Consider the following 21,593-nt stretch of genomic DNA (forward strand, 5'->3'; position numbering starts at 1 on the left):
GATGATTTATTCGTAACGGGAACAAGTCTAGAGTTTATAAACCAATTCAAGAAACTAAATGCGTTACAATTTGAAATGTCGGACCTTGGTGAACTAACTTGCTACTTGGGTATTGAAGTATTGTAAGAAAACGATTGTGTAAAGGTGAAACAAGAAAGTTATGCCATGAAAATTCTAAAAGAAGCATGCATGTAGGAGTGTAATGCAACTCAATGTCCGATGGAGCCGATGACTAAAATTATCTAAAGCTGAAGATTAACCTAAAGTTGAAGCTGCCCATTATCGAACACTAGTGGGTTGCTTAAGATACATCTTGCATACGCGTCTAGGTTTAGCATTTTTAGTTGGAGTAGTTAGCTATTACATGCAAAGTCCATGAGAATATCATGCACATGATATTAAGCAAATTCTTCGTTATTTATGCAGAACAACATCTTTTGGAATAATATACAAACAGAGTAAAGATTTGAGCTTGCTAGGTTACCGTGATAGCAATCATAATGTTGGTGTAGATGACGGTAGAAGAACAATCAGACTTGTTTTCTACATTAGCGATTCACCTATAACTTGGTGTTCTCAAAAGCAAGATACAATAGCATTTTCCTCATGTGAAGCTGAGTTCATGGTAGCTATTGAAGCTGCATGTCAATTAGTTTGGTTAAAGGAGTTATTGGCTGAGCTGACAGGAATGAAGAAACAGAAGTTGCTGATTCTAATAGGCAACAAATCAACAATTTCCCTGTCAAAGAATCTAGTCTTCCATGGTAGAAGCAAACATATTCACACTCGTTTTCACTTTATTCGAGAACGTGTTAAAAACGAACAAGTGATAGTTGAACATGTTCCCGGGGACAAGCAACGTGCAAATTAGCTTACGAAGACCTTGGCTCGGATAAGGTTCATAAAAATGAGATCGTTGCTTGGCGTGCAAGAATTACCTTCCTCTCAGAAATCCAGGGGTGATTTTTTGCGAATTATCTAAGATAGATGTGGCTAGTTGGAGTGTTCTGGTCTAGATCAAAGAGTGCTTGGAGTGTTGTCCAAGTCTTGGAATGTTGTCCAAGGTTTTCGAGTTTTCCTTGAGCAATAAGGAATGCTTTATAAGCAAAGTTTTATTTGATTACCTTTAGGTTTCCTAGTTATATTTTGATATGTTTGATGAGTATATATAGATGTTTAGGATCCTGAATATTCAGATTGGAGTTTTGAGTTATTTTTACTTCAACAATATTTATGCGTGTTGAGGCAATTCTGTTTGTGTTCTTCCAGTATATACAATTCTGTTAACTTAAATCTCCTCCTAACCTTTTAGATGACATTCAAAATGTACAAGTTTGTTTTTGTTGTAGCTTTTTTCGCCATTTGTCAAGCAAATTTCTAGGCATTTCTGTTTAATAAAAGCATTGTCTTTCTAAAAGTATTCAGATCTTTACTTATCACCGATTCCTTATTTCTCTATTCTAATATCTCAAATAATCATCATTACAAGGTAGAGACCATATCTAGTTCCGAATACTTATCACCTCTATTTAGATCATCACATATACAACTCAAAATGAAATGAGTATTTATGCCGCTTTTCACATCTATTTAATTCACTATAATCATGCATAAAGATTTAATAGAATATACTATCATCTTGCTTACGAAAAATACTACGACCATATGTGGCACTCATCAAGTCTACGACGAGAGGGAACTGGAGGGTTACAAAAGAAGTAATTGGTAGACATGTCAAAACAGCTATTGGAATAAGAATCATTGAGCTGCTTCGACCAAATACAAGGTACAATGTTGCACCAAAAGCTGATATCATGGCTGTCGTTGAAATGAACAAGGTAGCCAAACCAATGATCAACTTTGTAGGCAGCATGAAGAGAAAGTCTTGTTCTGCAAAACGTGCAGTGAGAATTGACAAAAACATTAACAATGAAGTAGCTGATGTGAATAACGATATCGCATCTGATATTGCAAATATTTTGAATGCGTTGTTGTTAATAAAAGTCGGTATCCCAGTGTCCTTGTTTCCTCCAGGCACTGTAATAGCTGCTGCAAACACAATGGTGGTGATTAATGCAGCTGTAATTGTGTATGATTCTGCAGTGGACTTCATCCATTTTTCTCCCTCAATCACAAGGTCCTTGTGTTCTCTTGTAAATACCATTTGAGGTGTTTCGTTGAAAGAGTTCTTTTGTATGATGTTTAGAGGACATACAAATCCTTCAACTTCCTACAATATTAGAATGTGTTAACCATGCTTTATAAATAATACATGGTCTCTAAACATTATTAGGTATTAAAAATTTGATTAATCAAAGGTTCCTACCTTAAACCATTGCAGTTCACGTTGTATTTGTAAAGCTGCCCCTGATATACGATTCAATTTGTCGTTAGGTGCCAATCTTGCAGCCAAATGTAACAAGTTATTTCCATAGGGATCTTTAATTGTTCTATAAACATTCTTATGTTCGCTCATCTGATATTGTAGGTTATAAACCTTCTCTGAACGACTTATCACAGCATACTGAATAATATTGTGACCATCTTCGTTGGCACAGCAAATTGCATCTGGAAAGTTGGACACAATATATTCTACAAATTCGTATGCATTTTGTCTCGTGGCTTCAAGAATCGGATTCGTATAATAGTGATGGTAATTGGTGGAGTCTTTGCGGAACTTTATCGAGTCACATACTTTAGCTAATAAATTGATAGCTTCCTTACGAATTCGGACCCGCTCTTTAATGAATGGCGATACTACATCATAGATTCAAATGAGCAATCTTTAAAAAAGAAATAGACATTTTCTCTCAATTCTATTTTTGGTTATTCAATGATGTTAATATTTGATTCGTCTTACCTAACAACTTAAGGATTAGTGGGAAAAGCATAATAATCCCATAAAAACCTGCATTACATTATACAAAGTTTGTTAGAATCATAAAGTTATGTATTGTGCAACCAATAAGTTAAAAATTGAGATAACACTTAATTCTTATTGCTGGTTGTTTTGTGTATGCCAAATTAAACAAATAGGAACTACAACATAAAGATCTGTCGAACACAATATCAAATGACATACCGAACAAGAATATCCACCATACTATACCAACCAGCAAGAAGCCGCATGTGTTATGCACAGAATAAAAAGCCTTTCGGAAAACTGCTTCTACTCTGCCATGCATTATATCAATATTCCCTTCAACATAGAAAAATCAGTGTACCATAAGTTCGTTAGAGAGGCCTTATAATAAATCATGAGAATAATCAAGATAATTAAAAAATCAACAAACTTGTATATTCTTCCAAGATACTAAGACATGGGAAATTTTGAGCTATAGCCATTGGCACAGCGTCACTATCCAATGACCCACGATTGTAGTGAAACACCAAATCATTTGCCAAACCTACATACATAAATATTCTAAAGTTATCCCAAATGGTTAGTTTTAATACTATTGGAATTTGAATGACGAATCCAGTGAAATTACACTTACCAAAATCTTTAGAAGATATAACAACAACTAGAAGCTCTTCACCACTTGTGCCAGAAAACAGAGCATCCTTCTCTTTGTCGGTATTAATGCATTGTAACAGATGCTTAGACGTCTGAGTATGCATATTAGATAGAGCTACGGCTAGTGGTGTGTGACCCTCGTTATCCTTGGCCAATAACAAATCTCGGTTTCTTCCCACCAAGATGTCAGCAGCTTCGGTGTTGCCAACAATGGCAGCAACATGAAGTAGTGTGCTTCCATCTGAATTTCTTAGATCCAACAGTTGTGTGTTCTCCGGTATCTTTTCCAGCAGTTTCTGTAATAGGTCTGCCTTCTTTGTTGCACCCACTGCTATATGGAGTGCTGTGTTGCCATTATTCGTGATTTTGTCTATCACAGTAATGTTTTGTCTCGTTAAAACAGCATGGACGGAATCCCAATCTCCTGATATAGCAGCCCGGTATAATTTTTGGAGTGCAGACTTGTCTTCTTGTTCTTTTAATATTAAATATTGGTCTGACCATGCTTCTCTTATGTCTTGCGGTTTATCTAATTAATTTGCGTAATGTTGTTATGAAGGTAAAAAAACGATAAGATATATAGAGAAAATATAGATGTTGTCCATCTAGTCTAATAAATAGGGATTAATTTCAAAGGAGGAACAATGGATTTAAATGAAGTGGAAACAACAGCCAACGGGTATCATAGTAAAAACTTTATGTAAAACCTTTTTTTATCATGTATATGAGACTTGGAATATCGAAATAAATTAAAGGTTGTACCTGAAACTAGCAATTGTGGAAGAACAGCAGGACCATAGATAGTCTGCAGTTCATCCCATACATCTTTTGCACTAAAATCAGATGCATTTCTCTCTTGATGATGGAGTTTCTCTGAGAGACGTTTCAGAACATACCCTAGTGTTTCTTCAGAGAGAGAACTAAGAATCCAACTCTTCACCAGGGCATCTGATCTTCTCCACTGCTTCAGCTTGTGATGAGTTTGATGGTCACCCACTTTCTCTTTCCCGGAAATACCTGTTGGAGGGCTTACAAGTGTTCCATCTATGAAACCAGACATACCATGACTCTCTAAGAGACATAGCGTCTGTGTTTTCCACATAACAAACTTGGCCTTACCACTCAGCTTCACACTAGTAAGGTTTGATGCACAAACATCTGATGGATATGGGTATTCTTCTTCTCCAACTTCCAGTGCGACATGTGGTTCATGTGGATTAGAGCTTAAGCTTTCCATGTTTTTATGTTTTTATTCTTTCGATTCTCGTTGCATCCTCGATCTTACATGTCTTATATAGAAAATTAGAGTTGATGATTAATTAATTTGTGGTGCCCACAAAGCCACTAATTTAAGATTGCATCCTCCGGAAGTTGTACCATTTCTAACAAAGATGTTAAGCAAAGAATATTTATTTAGAAAAAGTTAATTAGCAATCCACAATAATGAAAATTATTTACCATTAATATACTGGAAAAGTAGTAAAGTAATTTGAATCCAATATGTTTTGCACAAGATTAATTTGATTATTCACTATATATAAATTCGTGTATATATCCTCTCTAATAAGTAAATGGTTTTTTTTTTTTTTTTTTTTTTTTTTTTTTTTTTTTATTATTATTATTATTATTATTATTATTTTTTTATTTTTTATTTGTCACACACTCATTCAATTTGCTAAATGTTATTTTGTAGTTATTTTGAATTATTTTGTTTCAACATGTCATTTTATGAGTTTTTTTTTTCCTATTTTATTAAATTTACATAATATTTTAATTTAACAATTACAATAAATGTAATAATAAATGGATATCAATTTCATTAATAAACTTACTTTTTATTTTCAAAAATATCTAAAATTAAAAGCTCATTAATTTTTTCTTTATTTAAATAATTTGTTTAAATTTAAAAGATAAAAAACATTTCTATTATAATAATTTATTATTTTTCTTATTTTCTTATAAATTCAAAGTTTTCAAATATTTTGACCATTTTTTTTAAGTTTAACCCATGTAATACATGGGTCTCGCAACTAGTATATATGTATTTTATATATATATATATATATATATATATATATATATATATATATATATATATATATATATATTAACATTCCTGGAAATTGTAAATACTCCACATTATAACCTAGTTATAAAGTGTACTTAAATACGATTAAAATTATAGGGAACCATTTACCAACAATCAAGAGAGTACACATCCTTTTACTAATGTATGTTGGAATGTCCCTCGCACAAATTCGGAAATTTGCTTTTGTTCTTCTAAGCCATGCCTCCTTATCTTCATCCGATCGAGGTCACATCTCAATCCAAGCACTTTATTCCACCTAAATTAAATATCATTTTTGGTCAACACATTTATTTCAGGTCAAGTTGTATCTTCCCCAAATCTAGATCTAAACATAGGATGAGTAAGGTTAAGACTTTATACCTCCAATAAGCCGGAAAGAGTGAATAATCCCTGGATTTACAAGCTCCCACTCATCCAATGCTTCTATACAAGTCTTTTTCTTCTTCTATATACACCAAAACACATACAATGGTCAATCTCTTGAGAAATGGGTTAGGGTTTCGAGATATAACTTAAAAGAGGCAATAGAGGCCGGTAAGGAGTGAGTTATGGGGGGTATAAGGTGCAAACCCTAAAAATTAGGGTTTGCCCTTAGCTGACATACGCACAACGTACTAGGGGGCTAATCCCTTGTCATGCATGCTTCGAAGTACGCCTGGCATACCTTATGTACGCCCAATGTACGAGGTCCTCAAGCTAAAAAAGAGAAAAAAATAAATAGCTAAAGATTTTACCTGACATATCGGGAGTTACATGAGCACTAAAATATGATTTCATACGAAAAAGTTATGATTCTTCAAAGTTTCGCAATCAAACTAACACAACTTTGCGCGTCATGAACATGAACAGTGAATCGGATTTTGGTTGCTTATTTGTCTAAGTAATCTAAATGAAAATCATAGTAGTAGTTAAACCAAGAGCGTTCATATAATCAAACCTCAAAATCTGACTTCATATGAGGAAGTTATAAAATTTTGAAGTTTCAGTATACCAATGTGCGACATAGAAAGCAAATTTAAAATCGATTGATTGTTAGGAACAACAATCTAAATAAGAATCGAAGATCTCGTGAATAGGAATCTGTCGATATAAATACAGTCGAGAACGTATGTCCTATGGAAGGGTTATGATTTTTATACGTACTTTCACAGTCTAAGCTTGTTAAAAGTGTAAATTCAAAAATAAAGTTAGAGTTAGCCGATGGAGTCTAAATGAAAGTTTTATTACTCGTCAATAGCTACGCGTGGATATAAAGAACATCGAACACGGAGCTCGCATGAATAAAATATGATTTTTTGAAAAGTCATAAATTTGCACGCCGATGCACAAGAGGCGCGACGCACAACAGGTTGCCGAGATGGTGACATGGACAGACCTGGTGTTGATAGTGGAGACAGGGGGCTGGAGTAACGTTGCTTAAACGACACACGCTTGTTCAACTATAAATGCCCCTCAAATTTTCTATATTTCTCATCCCAAATTATCATATCTCTCTCTGAAGACTCTCCTATTTTTAAGGTCTAAATTTTCCGGACTTCTAAACAATTTAGCTAAGCTCTAGGGTAGCTAGGAGCCCGACGTAAAGGAGCTATCAGGTCGAGATTCTGCCTACGAATTTCTGGACTTTTCACTAAAATTTTTGTAAGTTAAGCTTCACTTACAATGCTTTAAGTGTAACTTATATTTATATTCATAGTCGCTGTTTTGAATCTATAAATAAGATTATTGGGTGATTTCAAGTCAAATGACTAATTGATCTACTTATGAGAGTGATGTTTAGGCTAGATTTAGTGAGGTGTTTATAGTGAGATTAGTAGATATTGGGATCATTAAGGAATCCAAAACATTATTAGTCAAAAGAAAATAATACTAAGACTTAGTGATGTTCGTACCTAAGTTATATCAAAGGAAAAGCTAAAGTGCTAGGCGAAGCGTTGTCCAAATTTTGAGTCATACACTTTTAAAAAGTGAGTGCATAATTACTTTCATTCTACCCATAGATACAAAGTATTTTTTAACTACTTAGATGTTATGTGTGCCTATTATCTGTATTTGTACCACTTTTGCCAATATGGCTTACCTTGTTATACTCTATTTAAATTAAGTATTGAGCTATTTATTGGATTAAGGTGTCTATGCCAGTAACTAAATTGGTATATTCTTGTAATTGGAAGCAAAGTCCTTTTTGGGTTGCCCTCATAACTTGTAACTGAATATAATGACTTTTGGAGAGGGAGGGTGTGATTTGTTAATTTATTATGTGATTAATAAATTAATTAGAAATTGAAATAAATGATTTATTAATATATTATATGATTAATATATTAATTGAAAATAATAATAATTAATTAAGAGTTAATCAGAAATTAATTAGAATTAATTTCGGGTTAATTAGAATTAATCTGAAGTACAAGGGCTTAAGTTGTAATTGTTCAATAGTTGAACAAGAAGGAATTCCAGAACCTTCCTAGAGTTGGACAATTTTAAGAGGATAATTAGGGTTTCTAGAATATTCCTTATGGATAATTATGAAGTTGGATAATTATCAAATTTGAAATATTAATATTATATTCAAATTAGGGTTATCCAAAGCTTCCTCTATTAGCTATAAATAGGTTCCTTTCGCCTATTATTTTCAAGCACTCTCCTTGATGCCCTATGAGCCAGACATTTTCTCTCCCATCCTCTCTCCTCAAGTCTTCTAGTTGCTAGGGTTTTGGGTAAAAACCATTAGAGGCATTAGATTTCTGGTGCTTGCTTTCCAAGGCATTTGAAGAAAGGAATTAGTGTGATTATTTGCTACAATAATAAAAAAGGTATGTATGTAACCCTAGATCTATATGAATTTCGATTTCTATAGCCTTCCCTTTGGGTTTCTTGACGTTCATAGGTTATTGCTATCAATAGAGAAAACAAAAAGCTTTGACTGAGTCTGATCTGATTGAAACAATTTTGTTTGATTATGCATTTGACTTACTGTGCTGAATAATTAAAATGACCATATTACCCTTTTGTTCTATTTTGTGGAGGATACAACGTAACTATTTGATAAATCATTTCAAATCCAAATGGAAACAATCATGATTCATAACATGTTAACAAAATTATAAAGTGTTCAATAAAGAAGAAAATTACAACAGATCCTATAACAAAATGAGGCTAGAAAAAAAGAAACCTCCATGTAAATGAATGAAATATGGACTGAACAAATACCAAATTATAGCTATGCACTCTCAAAATTTCACCAAAACTAACAACCTAGATTTGTTTTGTTTTAACAATACACCAATGCACCAGAGATGCCCAACAAGCCGCCATTTTTATTTCTCCAACTAGACCACAAATGTAGTTAAAACCTCCTAAGCATCTAGGTGATGAAGTTTGGTTGAATATCCAAGCTGAAGTTTGGTTGAATGTCATTCCAGAAACACTCCAGTAACCAAAGAGTATAAAGTCACACCACCAAAAAAAGAAACCAAATGTGGTTGTGGTAGATAAAGGTGATAAAGTTTAGCTGAATGTACAAGTTGAAGTCCCATGAGAATTTGACATTGCTATTGGAGAACCAAGCATATTTGCTCTTTCAAATGATTTTGAAGCAAATGTATCTCCTTTTTTATTCCACTACATAAACACCAAGATGCTGTAGGGAAAAATATAGACACCCACACATCTTTCTGATAATGAAGGACATTGAAAACCAAAATTAAGGAGATAAAAGTTGTTCGATGATAAAATAATATAATGGATCGTGATTCCTGAACAAAAACTTCAATGGTCAAGAAGTTTGTAACGCACGCAGATTCGGGCTAGTCAATTTAGAGATAATAAGCATTAAAATTGAATTTTTGATAGAAGATTCTTTAGAATAAATAATCTTAACCAAATTATAGTATACGTCACAAGGATTCTGTACATATAAAGAACGCTGGAATCCGATTTATAACGAAGAAGTTATGACCCGTCGAACTTTTGCGACAAAACTGGCACAACTCCGCGTAACTTAAAAAGTGAACTTTTGATAAATTAATTTTTAGACTTAGCGATTTAAACTAAAGAAATAGTATATGTTAAACCGAGATCGTACAAAAAATAACGTCCAAATCTGACTTTGTTTGAGGAAGTTATGATTTTTCTAAGATTTAGCATAACAATGCACAACCCAGAAATCGAATTTTAGATCGATCGATTTTTACCTGACACAACCTAAATGAGAATTGAATATCTCATTAATAGGAGCTCCACAATAAAAAGACAGTATAAAACGGATGTCGGATGAAAAAGTTATGAATTTTAAACGAATTTTAACTGTCTAAGTCTGTTAAAATATAACTTTAAAAATAATGTCAAAATTAGCGACATAGTCTAAACGAAAGTTGTAGATCCCATCAATACCTACACGTGGATATAAAGAACGTAAAAAATGGAGCTCGTAAGAAAAAGTTACGGATTTTAGAAGATAATTAGTTTTTGGAGTAACTAGCAAGCGACACATGGTGCGATTTGAGCCACTGCTTCCTCGCCACAGCTTGGCACCAGATGATGACACCTGGCCACGAATGCCCAACATTTAGCAAGGGAACACCCCACATTCGAACCAGACTCATCTTATAAATAGAGGCGCAAATCACCCTAAAAACTCACACCTTTCCCATTCTTTCTGTCTCAAACACCCCTCTTAGCCCCTCCCATTCCCTAGCACTTCCCGAGTGCTAGAGGAAATTCCCAGAGCGCCAGAAGGCTCCAAGAAGAAGAGCTTTTGGATTAGAAGTTATGCCCCCGCAGAGCCTGGTTCCTAGCCAAACCCCTTTGTAAGTAAGTTATGCTTACCTTACTTTAAGTATAGCTTATGTTTAAGTTTATTATTGTTATTATAAACCTATAAACAATATATGTAAGTATTATAAAATATGCAAAGTGTTATTAGAATACATTTTAACTGCTCGCGGTACGGGGAATCTGGTTTGAAGGGCCGCATAGGCTTGTTGGATTTCAAAACAGCTTAAATGCTAAAATAGTCCTGCCCTTCGGTGTTTCATGTCTGGCCCTGTCTGTACATAGTGGTTGAAAAGTATTGTTTAAGACTTATAACACAATATCGCTCGTAAATATAGACTAATAACTAGTCGTAATAAATATTATACTAAAATCTAGTGATAATGATACTAGGTTTTGTCGAAGGAAAATAAAATTGTTAGAAGCGAAGCGCTGCCCGAGTTTGGAGTCATCACTTTAACAAGTGAGTGCATAGTCGCTTTCATGAACATGATTTTAATACAAGTATTGATTAAAGTATTAAATATATGTTTGTGGGTGAATATTTGTCATTACTTGAAATATGTGTTAAGAGCATATCTGATAATATATGATGATTTAGGATACAAAACAAACCTAAATTAATTGAGATGGATATCAGGTAGTATCTCCTTATGAGTGTGGGTGAGATATACACGGAGGGTTGAACTTTAAGATTTGTCATTGATTCGAGAGCATGGATTAGACATACTCATTTGTCCTTAGTATGAGAGTATGGAGAGGATATAGTTATTTGTCATTAATCCGGGAGCATGGATTAGGCATAGTTATTGATCCGAGGGCATGGATTAGACATACCTGATCCGGGAGTATGGATAGGTAAAGAAGTTAATTTTAGATCCGAGGGTATAGATTGTGTCATTGTGAGGACCGTAAACTAAATATCATTAAAGTTGATAGTTCTATTTTGTTAAGTTTTATTTTTATTTGAATTATATGATTGGATATACAATTCAAAACATTCAGAACCATTTTTACTTTTAATACCTCAAATAACTATCATATTACAAAGTAGAAACCAACCTTGACACATTTATTTCAAAATGAATTTTAAGTACTTTCTACCTCTATTCAATCCGTCGTACTATAATCATGTGGAAAGAACTAATAGAAGCGATGATCTATTATCAAGCCAAACTCGTCATAACCATATGAAAGATTCTTCTTACCAAAAATACTACGACCATATGTTGCACTCATAAACTCTATGATTAAGGGGAACTGCAATGTCATAAAAGAAGTAATTGGTAGGCATGTCAACAAAACTATTGGAATAAGAATCTTTGAGTTTTTTTGGCCAAACACAAGGTACAAAGTTGACCCAAAAGCTATTATCATGGTTGTCGTTGAGACGAACAAGGTGCCCAAACCAATTATTAACTTTGTGGGCAACTTGAAGAGAAATTCCTGCTCAGCAAAACGTGAAGTCAGAATTGACAAAAACTTTAACAAAGAAGTAACAGCTACGAATAATGATATGGCATCTGATATTGCAAATACTGTGAAGAAGGTGTTGTTGGTAAAAATTGGTGTCCCTTTGTCCCGATTGTTTCCTCCTGGCACTGCAATAGCCGCTGCAAACACAATGGTGGTGATTAATGCTACAGAAATTGTGTACGACTTGGCTCAACTATATAAGGAGGCCTCTAGCTCAACTATATAAGGAGGCCTTTGGCTCCCAAAATCGGCCACTCCTACACTCTGAGGAAAGCCTAGGCCAAAAATTACATACCCTAGCCTCTCTCATCATAAGTTTCCTTCTTGCTAGCTCTTGGGTGTGATTCCATTAGAGGCATTACATTTGTGGTGCTAAGCTTCCAAGAAGATCAAAATCAAGATCAAGGATTTCCAATTGTTTACTAGAAAAATTGAAAGGTATGTGATTCTAAAACCCTAGTTGGTATATTTGGAAAATAGCCTCCTCTCTTAGGGTTCTTGTTTTGCAATTAAATGTTATATGTTCAATAGTTAAAACATAGATCCAAAGTAGGCCGCATGCGAACTTAGGAATTGTTTTTCTATTTATTTGTTTTACCCAAAACCCATCATTTACATGGATCATTAGAGTTTGGAATATCTTATGGAACAGCTAAACCTAAACATGAGGTATCGCATGTGGCTGGATGTGGTCAAGGATTATGACTGCGATATTCTTTACCATATGGGTAAAGCAAACGTGGTCGCGGATGCTTGGAGTCGCAAGTCGGTTGGATCTTGGGCTAGGGATATGTGTATGAGGATATCCATTGATTACCCACTTTTGGAGTTGATCAGAGGGGCACAGGCAGAAGGAGTCTAGAAGGAGAACTGGAAACCGGAGTGGATTAGGGGTGATATCGACATATTTGTCACCGATAGTCGGGGATTGTTGACCCGATGTGGTTAGGTTTGGGTTTCGGTTTCTGGTGGGATTAGGCAGATAGTTCTGGAGGAGGCTCAGAAGTCTCACTTTTCGACACACCCAATATCATGATTTGAGACTAAGCTACTGATAGCTGTGTATGAAGAGGGAGATAGCTTGGTACATTGAGAGGTGCTTGACATGTAGGATGGTCAAGGCCGAGCATTAGAGGCCGCATGGAAAGCTACAGCCTTTGGAGGTTCCCATGTGGAAGTGGGAACAAATCACCATGGATTTTATCACCAAGCTACCGAAGACTGCTAAGAGATTTGATGCTATATGGGTCATCATGGATTGATTGACCAAGAGCGCTCACTTTTTGTCCATCCGGGAGAGTTCCTCGCCGAAAAGTTGGCCAATGTGTATGTTTGGGAGATTGTAGCTCGTCATGGGGTTCCACTCTCCATTGTATCAGACCGAGATGTTTAGTTCACTTCCTGATTTTGGAAGAACTTCCACGAGGAACTAGGTACGAGTCTAAATTTCAGCACTGACGACCAAAATAAGCGGACCATCCAGACACTCGAGGATATGATGCAAGTGTGTTAGATAGATTTTGGTAGGAGTTGGGATTCCTTCCTACCTCTTGAAGAGTTTTCCATCAACAATGTTATCACTCCAACATTGGTGCACCGCCTTATGATCTTCTATATGGTTGGAGATGTCGTACCCCAGTTTGTTGGGGGGGAGGTTGGTCACTGCATCATGGGGGAGGACGAAGGTAGTCCTCCAGACCACAGAGCTTGTCCAACAGATGAGGTAGAGACTGCCAACTGCTTAGATTCGGCAGAAGAGTTATGCCGACCGGCGCCGATCGGAGTTGGATTCTTAAGTCGGCGATATGGTACTACTTAGGGATGAAATTTAGAACCAGAAAACCGGACTGGAACCGGAATCGGACCAGAACCGGAACTGTTAGAACCAGAATATGTAGAACCGATTCCGGTTCCGGGTTTAGAAATTGGCTTTATCCGGGTTCCGGGTAATCCGGGTTTGGGTCCATCGGGTCCGGGTAAACTGGGTCTAAAAACCGGAACCGATGTTTCGAACCAGAACCACTTTTAGGGCCGGAACTGATTTTTGTGAAACGTTTAAAAGATACATATCTCATCCGTTTCAACTCTGATTGACATGCGGTTTATTCCAACATGTAGTTTAGAGTTTGTACATGATTTTAGACTATAAATTTGCCATTTTTAGTATTATATTCATTGACTTACAGTCCTCCAAAGTCGAGATATCAAAGATGGAAGTTTTTAGTTTTTCAGTTTTTTTGTATTTGGTGAAAGTTTTAAAACATGCATATCTAAGTCGTTTGAAGTCGGATTGACATGTGGTTTTTTCCAACTTGGAGTTTACACTTTGTACATGAGTTTAGACTATAATTTTGTCATTTTTGGGTTTAACATTCAATGATTTACAGCCCTCCAAAGTTGGGATATCAAAACTGAAAATTTTTAACTTTTTAGCTATTTGTTTTTGTACTTTGTATTATGTGAAAATGTTAACACATGAAAATATCATTTGTTAAAAGTCGGATTGACATGCGGTTATTTCCAGAGTGTATTTTAGAGTTTGTACATGATTTTAGACTATAATTTTGTTAATTTTGGTTTCATATTCAATGAGTTACAATCACCCAAAGTCGGGATATCAATATGAAAATTTTCAAAGTTCAACCCACTAAGTAGTAAGTAATTACCAAAAAATTCCGGTTTTTCCGAGTTTTCCGGTTCTAAACCCACTTTATCCGGTTCCAACCTACCCACTTTGACGTTTTTGGGTTTTCCGGTTATAGACCCACTTTACCCGGAACCATACCTGGAACCAAACCGGAACCGGTTCCTATATACCGGTCCGGTTTCCGGTTCTACAAAATCCCGTTAACCGGTTCCGGGTTTTCCGGGTCCGGGTCCATCCGGTCCGGGTTTGGACCCACTTTCATCCCTAGTACTACTGAAGGTATCACCCTGGAAGGGTGTGATACACTTCAAGAAGAGGGGAAATTGGGTCCCTAGTATATTGGACAGTTCCACATGATCGCCAGGGTAGGCATGACGGCCTACCGATTGGATTTTACGAGTTAGCTCAGTCATCTCCACAACACTTTCCATGTTTCGTAGTTGCGGAAGTGTGTGTTGGATTATATTTAGGTCGATGAATGCCTAAATTATATTGAGAGATCGGTAACGATATTGGAGAGAAAGATGAAGGTCCTATGCAGCAAGAAGATAACGCTATGTATCTCTCATCAAAAGTCTCAGTCAGCGTGGTCTTAATAGACCCGAACATCTTTGGAATCTCTGCGCGGATGGCAGCAACCACCTCCTCATGAATCAACCTACGAATCTCCTCATCACTAACATCACTACTCTAAGGTGTGTGGTGTGTCCCAACCAAGATGTCTCTCTGGAATACAACACAAAATATCAGAGACTCGCTCAAGCGTACACACACTCGATAACCCATTCCAACTCGATCCCTGGTACCCTAAGGATTCTTACTTGGGCTGCGCACTGATCCGGTGTCTTCAGTAGTACGGGCCCAATACTACCGTCCACACCGCATCAGTATTCACCCCAAGTCCTACTCATTGGATTTCCAAATCCCAAGTACTCTACTCTCACTATGCATAATATACTCTCTAAAAGATCGCTCATAGCTCCTCGCTGCTATCTACTCACTCTCAAGCATCTCCTAGCAGCAAAACCCCTAGGCTAAGGTGTAGCACCTGGTTCCTGGTACGTATGATCTATCTAAGTAATTTACATTTTTAGCCTTGGAATCGGCGATTTGTAGGCCCGAATCGCCAAGTAGAGTCGAGATATTGAGCACGTTTAAGTTGGCGACTCGGCGAGTCCCCCCTGTCTGGATGAAACCCTAATATCAAAGGTTTTCACCCTATTTAAACCAACCTTATGCGCCCCAAGCCCAACTCCTTCACCCTCAGAGATCCCTATATCGTCCTAACCCCTTTTCTTGTGAGATTGAAGTGTTTTGGTGAGATTGAAGTGTTTTGGTGTGATTTCTAGAGGTATTAAACTCGAAACCCTCTCTGTTCCTTCATTATTATCCCTTTAAGGGCTTAGGAAAGTCATTTTAAGGCCTCTACTAGTCTTGATCTTTGAGTAATGAGCTTATAGTGTTAAGGGACTTTAGATCTAGGCATGATTGAGCTCCAGGAGCTCGGATCTACTGCCTTTATCGAGCCATATTGCATGAAAGCCCTAGATCTACTCTTTTAGTGCATTTTGAGCCCTAAAACCTTCATTGGTGTTTATTTACACGTACAGTTGGAAACTTTACGTGTTAATCAAGCCCTAAGAACCCAGATATGTGCATGGCATGAGCTGGATTCAAGCAAAATCGAGTATGTAGTAATTGCATGTGAACGACTCGCTGAGTCGTTCATCAGACTCGGCGAGTCGAGTCGCGAGTCCCCGAGTTTTCCCCTTTTTCATGTTTACTGAGTGGAGTTGTGAGTCATGGGAGGACTCAGTGAGTCGGAAGCCAGACTCATCCATGGAGGGACTCAGTGAGTCAATGCCCTGACTTGGCGAGTCCAAGGCAATCTTCTTACCTCAAGAATAGACTCGACGAGTTGTTCATACAACTCGACGAGTCTCAGCATAGAGTGTTCTTTGGATGAAGATGAACTCGAAGAGTTGTTCATACAACTCGGCGAGTAGAATGAAGGACCTTGGGACATCAGTTTAGAAGAAGAACTCGTCGAGTCAACGCCTAACTCGACGAGTAGAAACTGGATTAAGGACAATCGAATGGGTAGGGACTTGACGAGTTGGCAAGCCAACTCGGCGAGTCGGATCAACTGAAAGTTGACTTTGACTTGGACTTTGACCTGGTTAAGGGTAAAATGGTCATTTTACCCTACGTACAGCTAGCAGTATTTGACTGAACGTTTTGTGGGAATTATAGCCGGAGGATTTCCAGAACAGCAGCAGCAGCAGTAGACAGTCAGTTCCCGTTCTAATTAGCAGCTACTTTGAGGTGAGTTACCTTCCAGTAGCAGTGGGTCTACGGCCACAATGCCGGCCCACCACTAGGAGTTGTATGTTAGATGATTGTCTCTGTGATATTCATCTAGGGTTGCTACTACCTGTGATATGTTATGTGCTAGTATGTTATGATGTTATGTGCTAGTGACAGTAGGGGAGATAGTCCCCAGATTACCGGTCGATAGGGCCGAAGGGGGCGGTCATGCCCAACCATGCTAGATAGATTATGTGATATGTGTTATGTGGTAGTAGTAGGGGCTGAAATATTCCACAACATCCGACCGAGAGGGCTGTAGGGAGACCAACACCCAGATATGCTAGCCAGTATCCGGTCGAGAGGACCGTAAGGGAGACCAACACCCAGATATGCTAGACAATATTTGGTCGAGAGGACCGAAGGGGTAGGTCGGGCACCCAGATATGTCTGACAATATATATATGTTATGTGGTAATATGGTATGTGGTACTGTTAGAAGCCATTTTATGCATCTTATAGGGTAGTTTTAAGCATCATATTTTTTACATTTGCATGTCATTTAGATAAATAATGTTCGGCTCATGTATTTCGTTAGAATTCCCGTACTGCTCATGTTTTTATGTCGATTTCAGATAGTTCGAGTGGATCAGTGCTTTAGGAGCAGTTAGATGCGTGTTTGGAGCTTAAAATGGAGCTTGGGACTTAAGGAGTATGTTGAGGGAAGTTTGGAAGATGATTTGGTCAAGGAACATTCGATTGAATTGGTCACATGAAGAAAGAATCTACAATCTAAAGTTAAAGGATGTTGTTGGCAGCTTTGACCCCCTGTCAGTATTTTGACCATATTTTGAGAACCGTAACTCTGGTTGATGCGATTCGAAATGATCTGAAAAGTAGACGAAATTTCAGACGTCATAGGCACAACCTGCGATCGCAGGTTGGCCAAAAAGTGTCAAAATAGCATCCTACTTCATTAAAAGGGATCAAATGCATTTATTTCAAAACCTGCGATTGCAGGTTGTCCCCTTGCGATCACAGATGCATCGTTTTTTATGCTAGAAGTATAAAAAGACCCTGATAGCCTTCCAGTAACCTAAGTTGACGATTCCAGAGGTATTAGACGACGAAAATACGATTTTGGATGCGTTTCTTCTCTGATTTCATCAATTTCTGAAGATCTGAAGACTATGGATCATCTCCTTCAAGTAGATTAGTATGATTAGTTGTTTGATGTCTATTTTTATCTGTTTTGATCATATTTTAGCCATGTTTGGCTAAACCCTAGTTTTCAGTTCTGCAAAGACAAGTACTTTTCATGTGATTGATCATCAGATCTGGTTTTTGATTTGTGTTTCGATCTAGATTCTTCAGTTTTGTTCTTAATGAATGTTTTATTTTGATCCTTGTTAGTTTGATCACCTAGATAGGGTTTTATCATTCCAGTTAATCAGTTAATAGAATCCGTAATTGTTCTTGTCAACTGGTAAAAGTAACAAGTATCAGATTGGTTCCGTTTTGGGATTTAACTCTGGTATTAACTGTAAAAATCAAATCTTTACGCTTCCGAGCCTGTGAGAAATATTAGATATTGCTGGGAATTTTACATAGATTATAATGTAACTTTTCTGATTTAATTAAGAGCTTATTTAATTGAACAGTAAAAAGCTAGGGTTAATTAAAGAGCTTGTTTTGGTTAACTAAATAAGGTAAAAGTGGAATTACTAGAGCTTGTTAGTTTTTCTCAGTACCAGCTTAGATAGAACGCATCTCAAATAACCAAGTCAATGTTGATTGTATGATTAGGAAAGTCGCAGAAGAGCTGAAATCGTTTTTATTATTGATTTTAGTTTAATTTAATATCACTGCAATTCTAGTTTTTAGTTTAATTCAAAACCCCCTTTCTATATTATCTGTTTCTTGACTAGATGTGCCTGATGCAAAAAGGCATTGACCATTAGGCTATGTCCCTGAGGATTCGACCCTGCTTCCCTATGCTATATTTTTAGTGCAACCAGCAGTGATAATTTATTTTCTTAATACGTGCGCGGCAACGTGTTAAAAAATTGGCGCCGTTGCCGGGGACACGGTGCTTTCTAATAGTTTTATGCCAAGAATTTTTTGTTCAGGTACACCCTTAGTTTTTGATCCAAAAATCGAGCGAACTGTATTAAAACTGAAGAAAAAAGCAGCAAGAAAAAACAATCAGCTAGTCTCTTTGGTTCATCATCTTCCATACCCCCAGAAACCTCCACACAACAAGGCACTCCCTTGTGGAACGAATCAGATCTGTTTTTTCCAAAAGTACCCCCATCATCACCCCAAAACAACCCATATAAAACTTACTCCCCACCCCTTCCATTAAAACTAAAACCACAGACCTTCAGAAACCGAATCTGAAGGATCGACCATGAGTGGAGATGAAGCAGAAAAGACCCTTAGAGAGTGGGCCACTCAAGAGGTCAACCAACAGCCTCTTTGTATCACTTTTCCAGAAGCCCAGAACTTTGAACTTAAATATGGACTGATTCATCTTCTTCCCACTTTCAAAGATAGGAAAATGAAGACCCACATAAATTCCTCAAGGAATTTCATGTGGTATGTTCTGGAATGAAGCTACATGCTGTCACAAAAGACCAGATCAAGCTAAGGGCATTCCCCTTTTCGCTTCAAGATTCTGCAAGGGAATGGTTATATGAAATCCCATCTGGTTCCATCACCACTTGGACCGAGCTTGCAAAATTATTTTTAGAGAAATACTTTCCAGAAACGCGAGTTTCTAGTCTCAGAAGATAAATCCTTGGGATCAAACAAGGAAGACGAGATGCTTTACACACCTACTGGGAAAGGTTCAAAAAGTTGTTGGTCCGTTGCCCCCAACATGGAATTAGTGATTACCAGCTCTATAACTGTTTCTGTGAAGGTCTAACACCCATGGAAAGACGACTTATAAATGCTTCCAGTGGTGGTTCTTTGGGTGATATGACACCAACTAAAATCAGAGAGCTGATCGAAAAGCTAGCAATCGAGTCAAAACATTCTGGAAATGAAGATGAATGGTATCCAGATCAGCCAAGAGGGGTCAAGGAAGTCAGCAATGTTCATTCGGAAGCTCAAATATCTGAGCTCACAAAAGCAGTGTTGTTGTTGACTAAAGAAAAAGTTGTTTCGAAGAAACCATGTGGTATATGCTTGAAGACGGAACACCCAACTGATATGTGTCCAATTTTGCAAGAGGATGTTGCTCCAGTCAAAGCTGTTGGGGGCTACCAGCAAAATTTTCAGAATAATTATCATCAGAAACAACAATTTCAGCCTCCACCCGGATTTCAGCAGCAACGAAATTTTCAGCAGTCGGGTTTTCAGCAAAATTTTTGGAATCAGCAGAATTTCCAGCACCAGAATTTTCAGCAGCCTTCGCAGCAACATTCTGGAAGCTCTAGTATGGCTTTGGAAGATATTGTTAAAAGTCTCGCCACCAGCACTCATGCGTTCCAGAACGAAACCAGAGCCAGTATCAAGAATCTGGAGCAACAGATGTCTCAACTTGCCACTTTTGTGGGTTGTCTGGAGTCTCAAGGAAAGTTACCAGGGCATACAGAAAACAATCCAAAGCACAATGTGAGTGCTATTTCCTTGAGAAGCAGGAAAACATATGAAGGCCCAAGCCCATTTGAACTGGAAAACGATTATGAGGAAGAATTTGAAGAAGTTATGGTCGAAGAAGAAGATTTAAAAGAGCCTGAAAAAGAAAAGGAGGAATATGAAGACGTGTTGGTTGAAGAAGGATCTGAAAATCTAGAAGGAAAAGAAACTCCAACACTACCCAAGCCACTACCTCCATTCCCATCAAGACTGAAGAGCACGAAACGCGAGCGTGAGGATGAGGACATCATGGACATTTTTCGTAAAGTAGAGGTAAACATCCCGTTACTTGATGTTATAAAACACATTCCTTGTTATGCTAAGTTTTTAAAAGAATTATGCATTTCAACGAAAAAACTAAAATCTAATGAAACAATTAAAGCTGGTGAAAATATTTATTTAATTTTGCAAAAAGGTTTACCTCAAAAGTGCAAGGATCCGAGGATTTTCTCAGTTCCTTGTAAATTGGGGGAAACTTTATTTTCCAAAAGCCATGCTTGATTTAGGAGCTTCAGTTAATATCCTACCCTATTCTATTTTTAGAAAATAAAAAATGGGATCGTTGCAAAAGACCGGGACCATCATCCAGTTGGCGGATCATTCAACAGTACACCCAAAAGGTTTACTTGAGGATGTTCTTGTCCAAGTGGGTGGGCTTATTTTTCTCGCTGATTTTTATATTTTGGACATGGGAAACTTGGACACTTCATATTCAAACTCTATTATTTTGGGAAGACCATTTATGAAAACTGCAAAAACAAAAATTGATATTTTTGCTGGTACACTTTCAATGGAGTTTGATGAGGAAGTTGTGAACTTTAAAATTAATAATGATGATTTTCCTTCTGAAAATATTTCTATCAATTATATGGGTACCAGCAGTCCTTTATTAGAGGGCTGCTGTGAGTTTTCTAATGTCTCTGTGCAAGAAAATTTTTTAGATAGGAATTCATCTGATAGTATATCCAAGGAGCTGGCAGAAGATAAGCTTGGGGAGGTGGAAGAAGTTGAGATGACATTTGATACGGAAGAAGAATCAAATAAAAATCTGAAAAGGAAAATGTTTTTGGACAAAGAAAAGGTGGGAGATGTGATTTCAGATATGAATCTGAAACGAAAAGAATCTGAAGAGAATA

The 21,593-nt window shown here is 37.0% G+C and overlaps 3 protein-coding genes across 3 annotated transcripts; 1 reads left to right on the plus strand and 2 right to left on the minus strand.

Moving 5' to 3' along the window:
* Positions 1 to 1,484: 1,484 nt before the first annotated feature.
* LOC145063975 (uncharacterized) lies at positions 1,485 to 2,891 on the minus strand. The gene is made up of 3 exons (XM_079011521.1): positions 2,861 to 2,891; positions 2,327 to 2,757; positions 1,485 to 2,230 (listed from the first exon to the last, which is right to left on the minus strand). The coding sequence occupies exons 1-3, from the start codon at positions 2,889 to 2,891 to the stop codon at positions 1,619 to 1,621; spliced, it is 1,074 nt and encodes a 357-aa protein (XP_078867647.1). The 3' UTR covers positions 1,485 to 1,618.
* LOC145062294 (uncharacterized) lies at positions 2,864 to 4,766 on the minus strand. The gene is made up of 4 exons (XM_079009915.1): positions 4,280 to 4,766; positions 3,498 to 4,046; positions 3,294 to 3,407; positions 2,864 to 3,199 (listed from the first exon to the last, which is right to left on the minus strand). Exons 1-4 carry the CDS (start codon positions 4,752 to 4,754, stop codon positions 2,970 to 2,972), a joined length of 1,368 nt encoding a protein of 455 aa, XP_078866041.1. The 5' UTR covers positions 4,755 to 4,766; the 3' UTR covers positions 2,864 to 2,969.
* A 14,980-nt stretch (positions 4,767 to 19,746) lies between these two features.
* Positions 19,747 to 20,958, plus strand: LOC145063976 (uncharacterized). The gene has a single exon (XM_079011522.1). It carries the CDS (start codon positions 19,747 to 19,749, stop codon positions 20,956 to 20,958), a length of 1,212 nt encoding a protein of 403 aa, XP_078867648.1.
* The last annotated feature ends 635 nt before the right edge of the window (positions 20,959 to 21,593 follow it).

Source organism: Lactuca serriola, chromosome 7 (assembly GCF_051521515.1).
Source record: "Lactuca serriola cultivar US96UC23 chromosome 7, Lser_US96UC23_V15, whole genome shotgun sequence".
Lineage (NCBI taxonomy): Eukaryota > Viridiplantae > Streptophyta > Magnoliopsida > Asterales > Asteraceae > Lactuca > Lactuca serriola.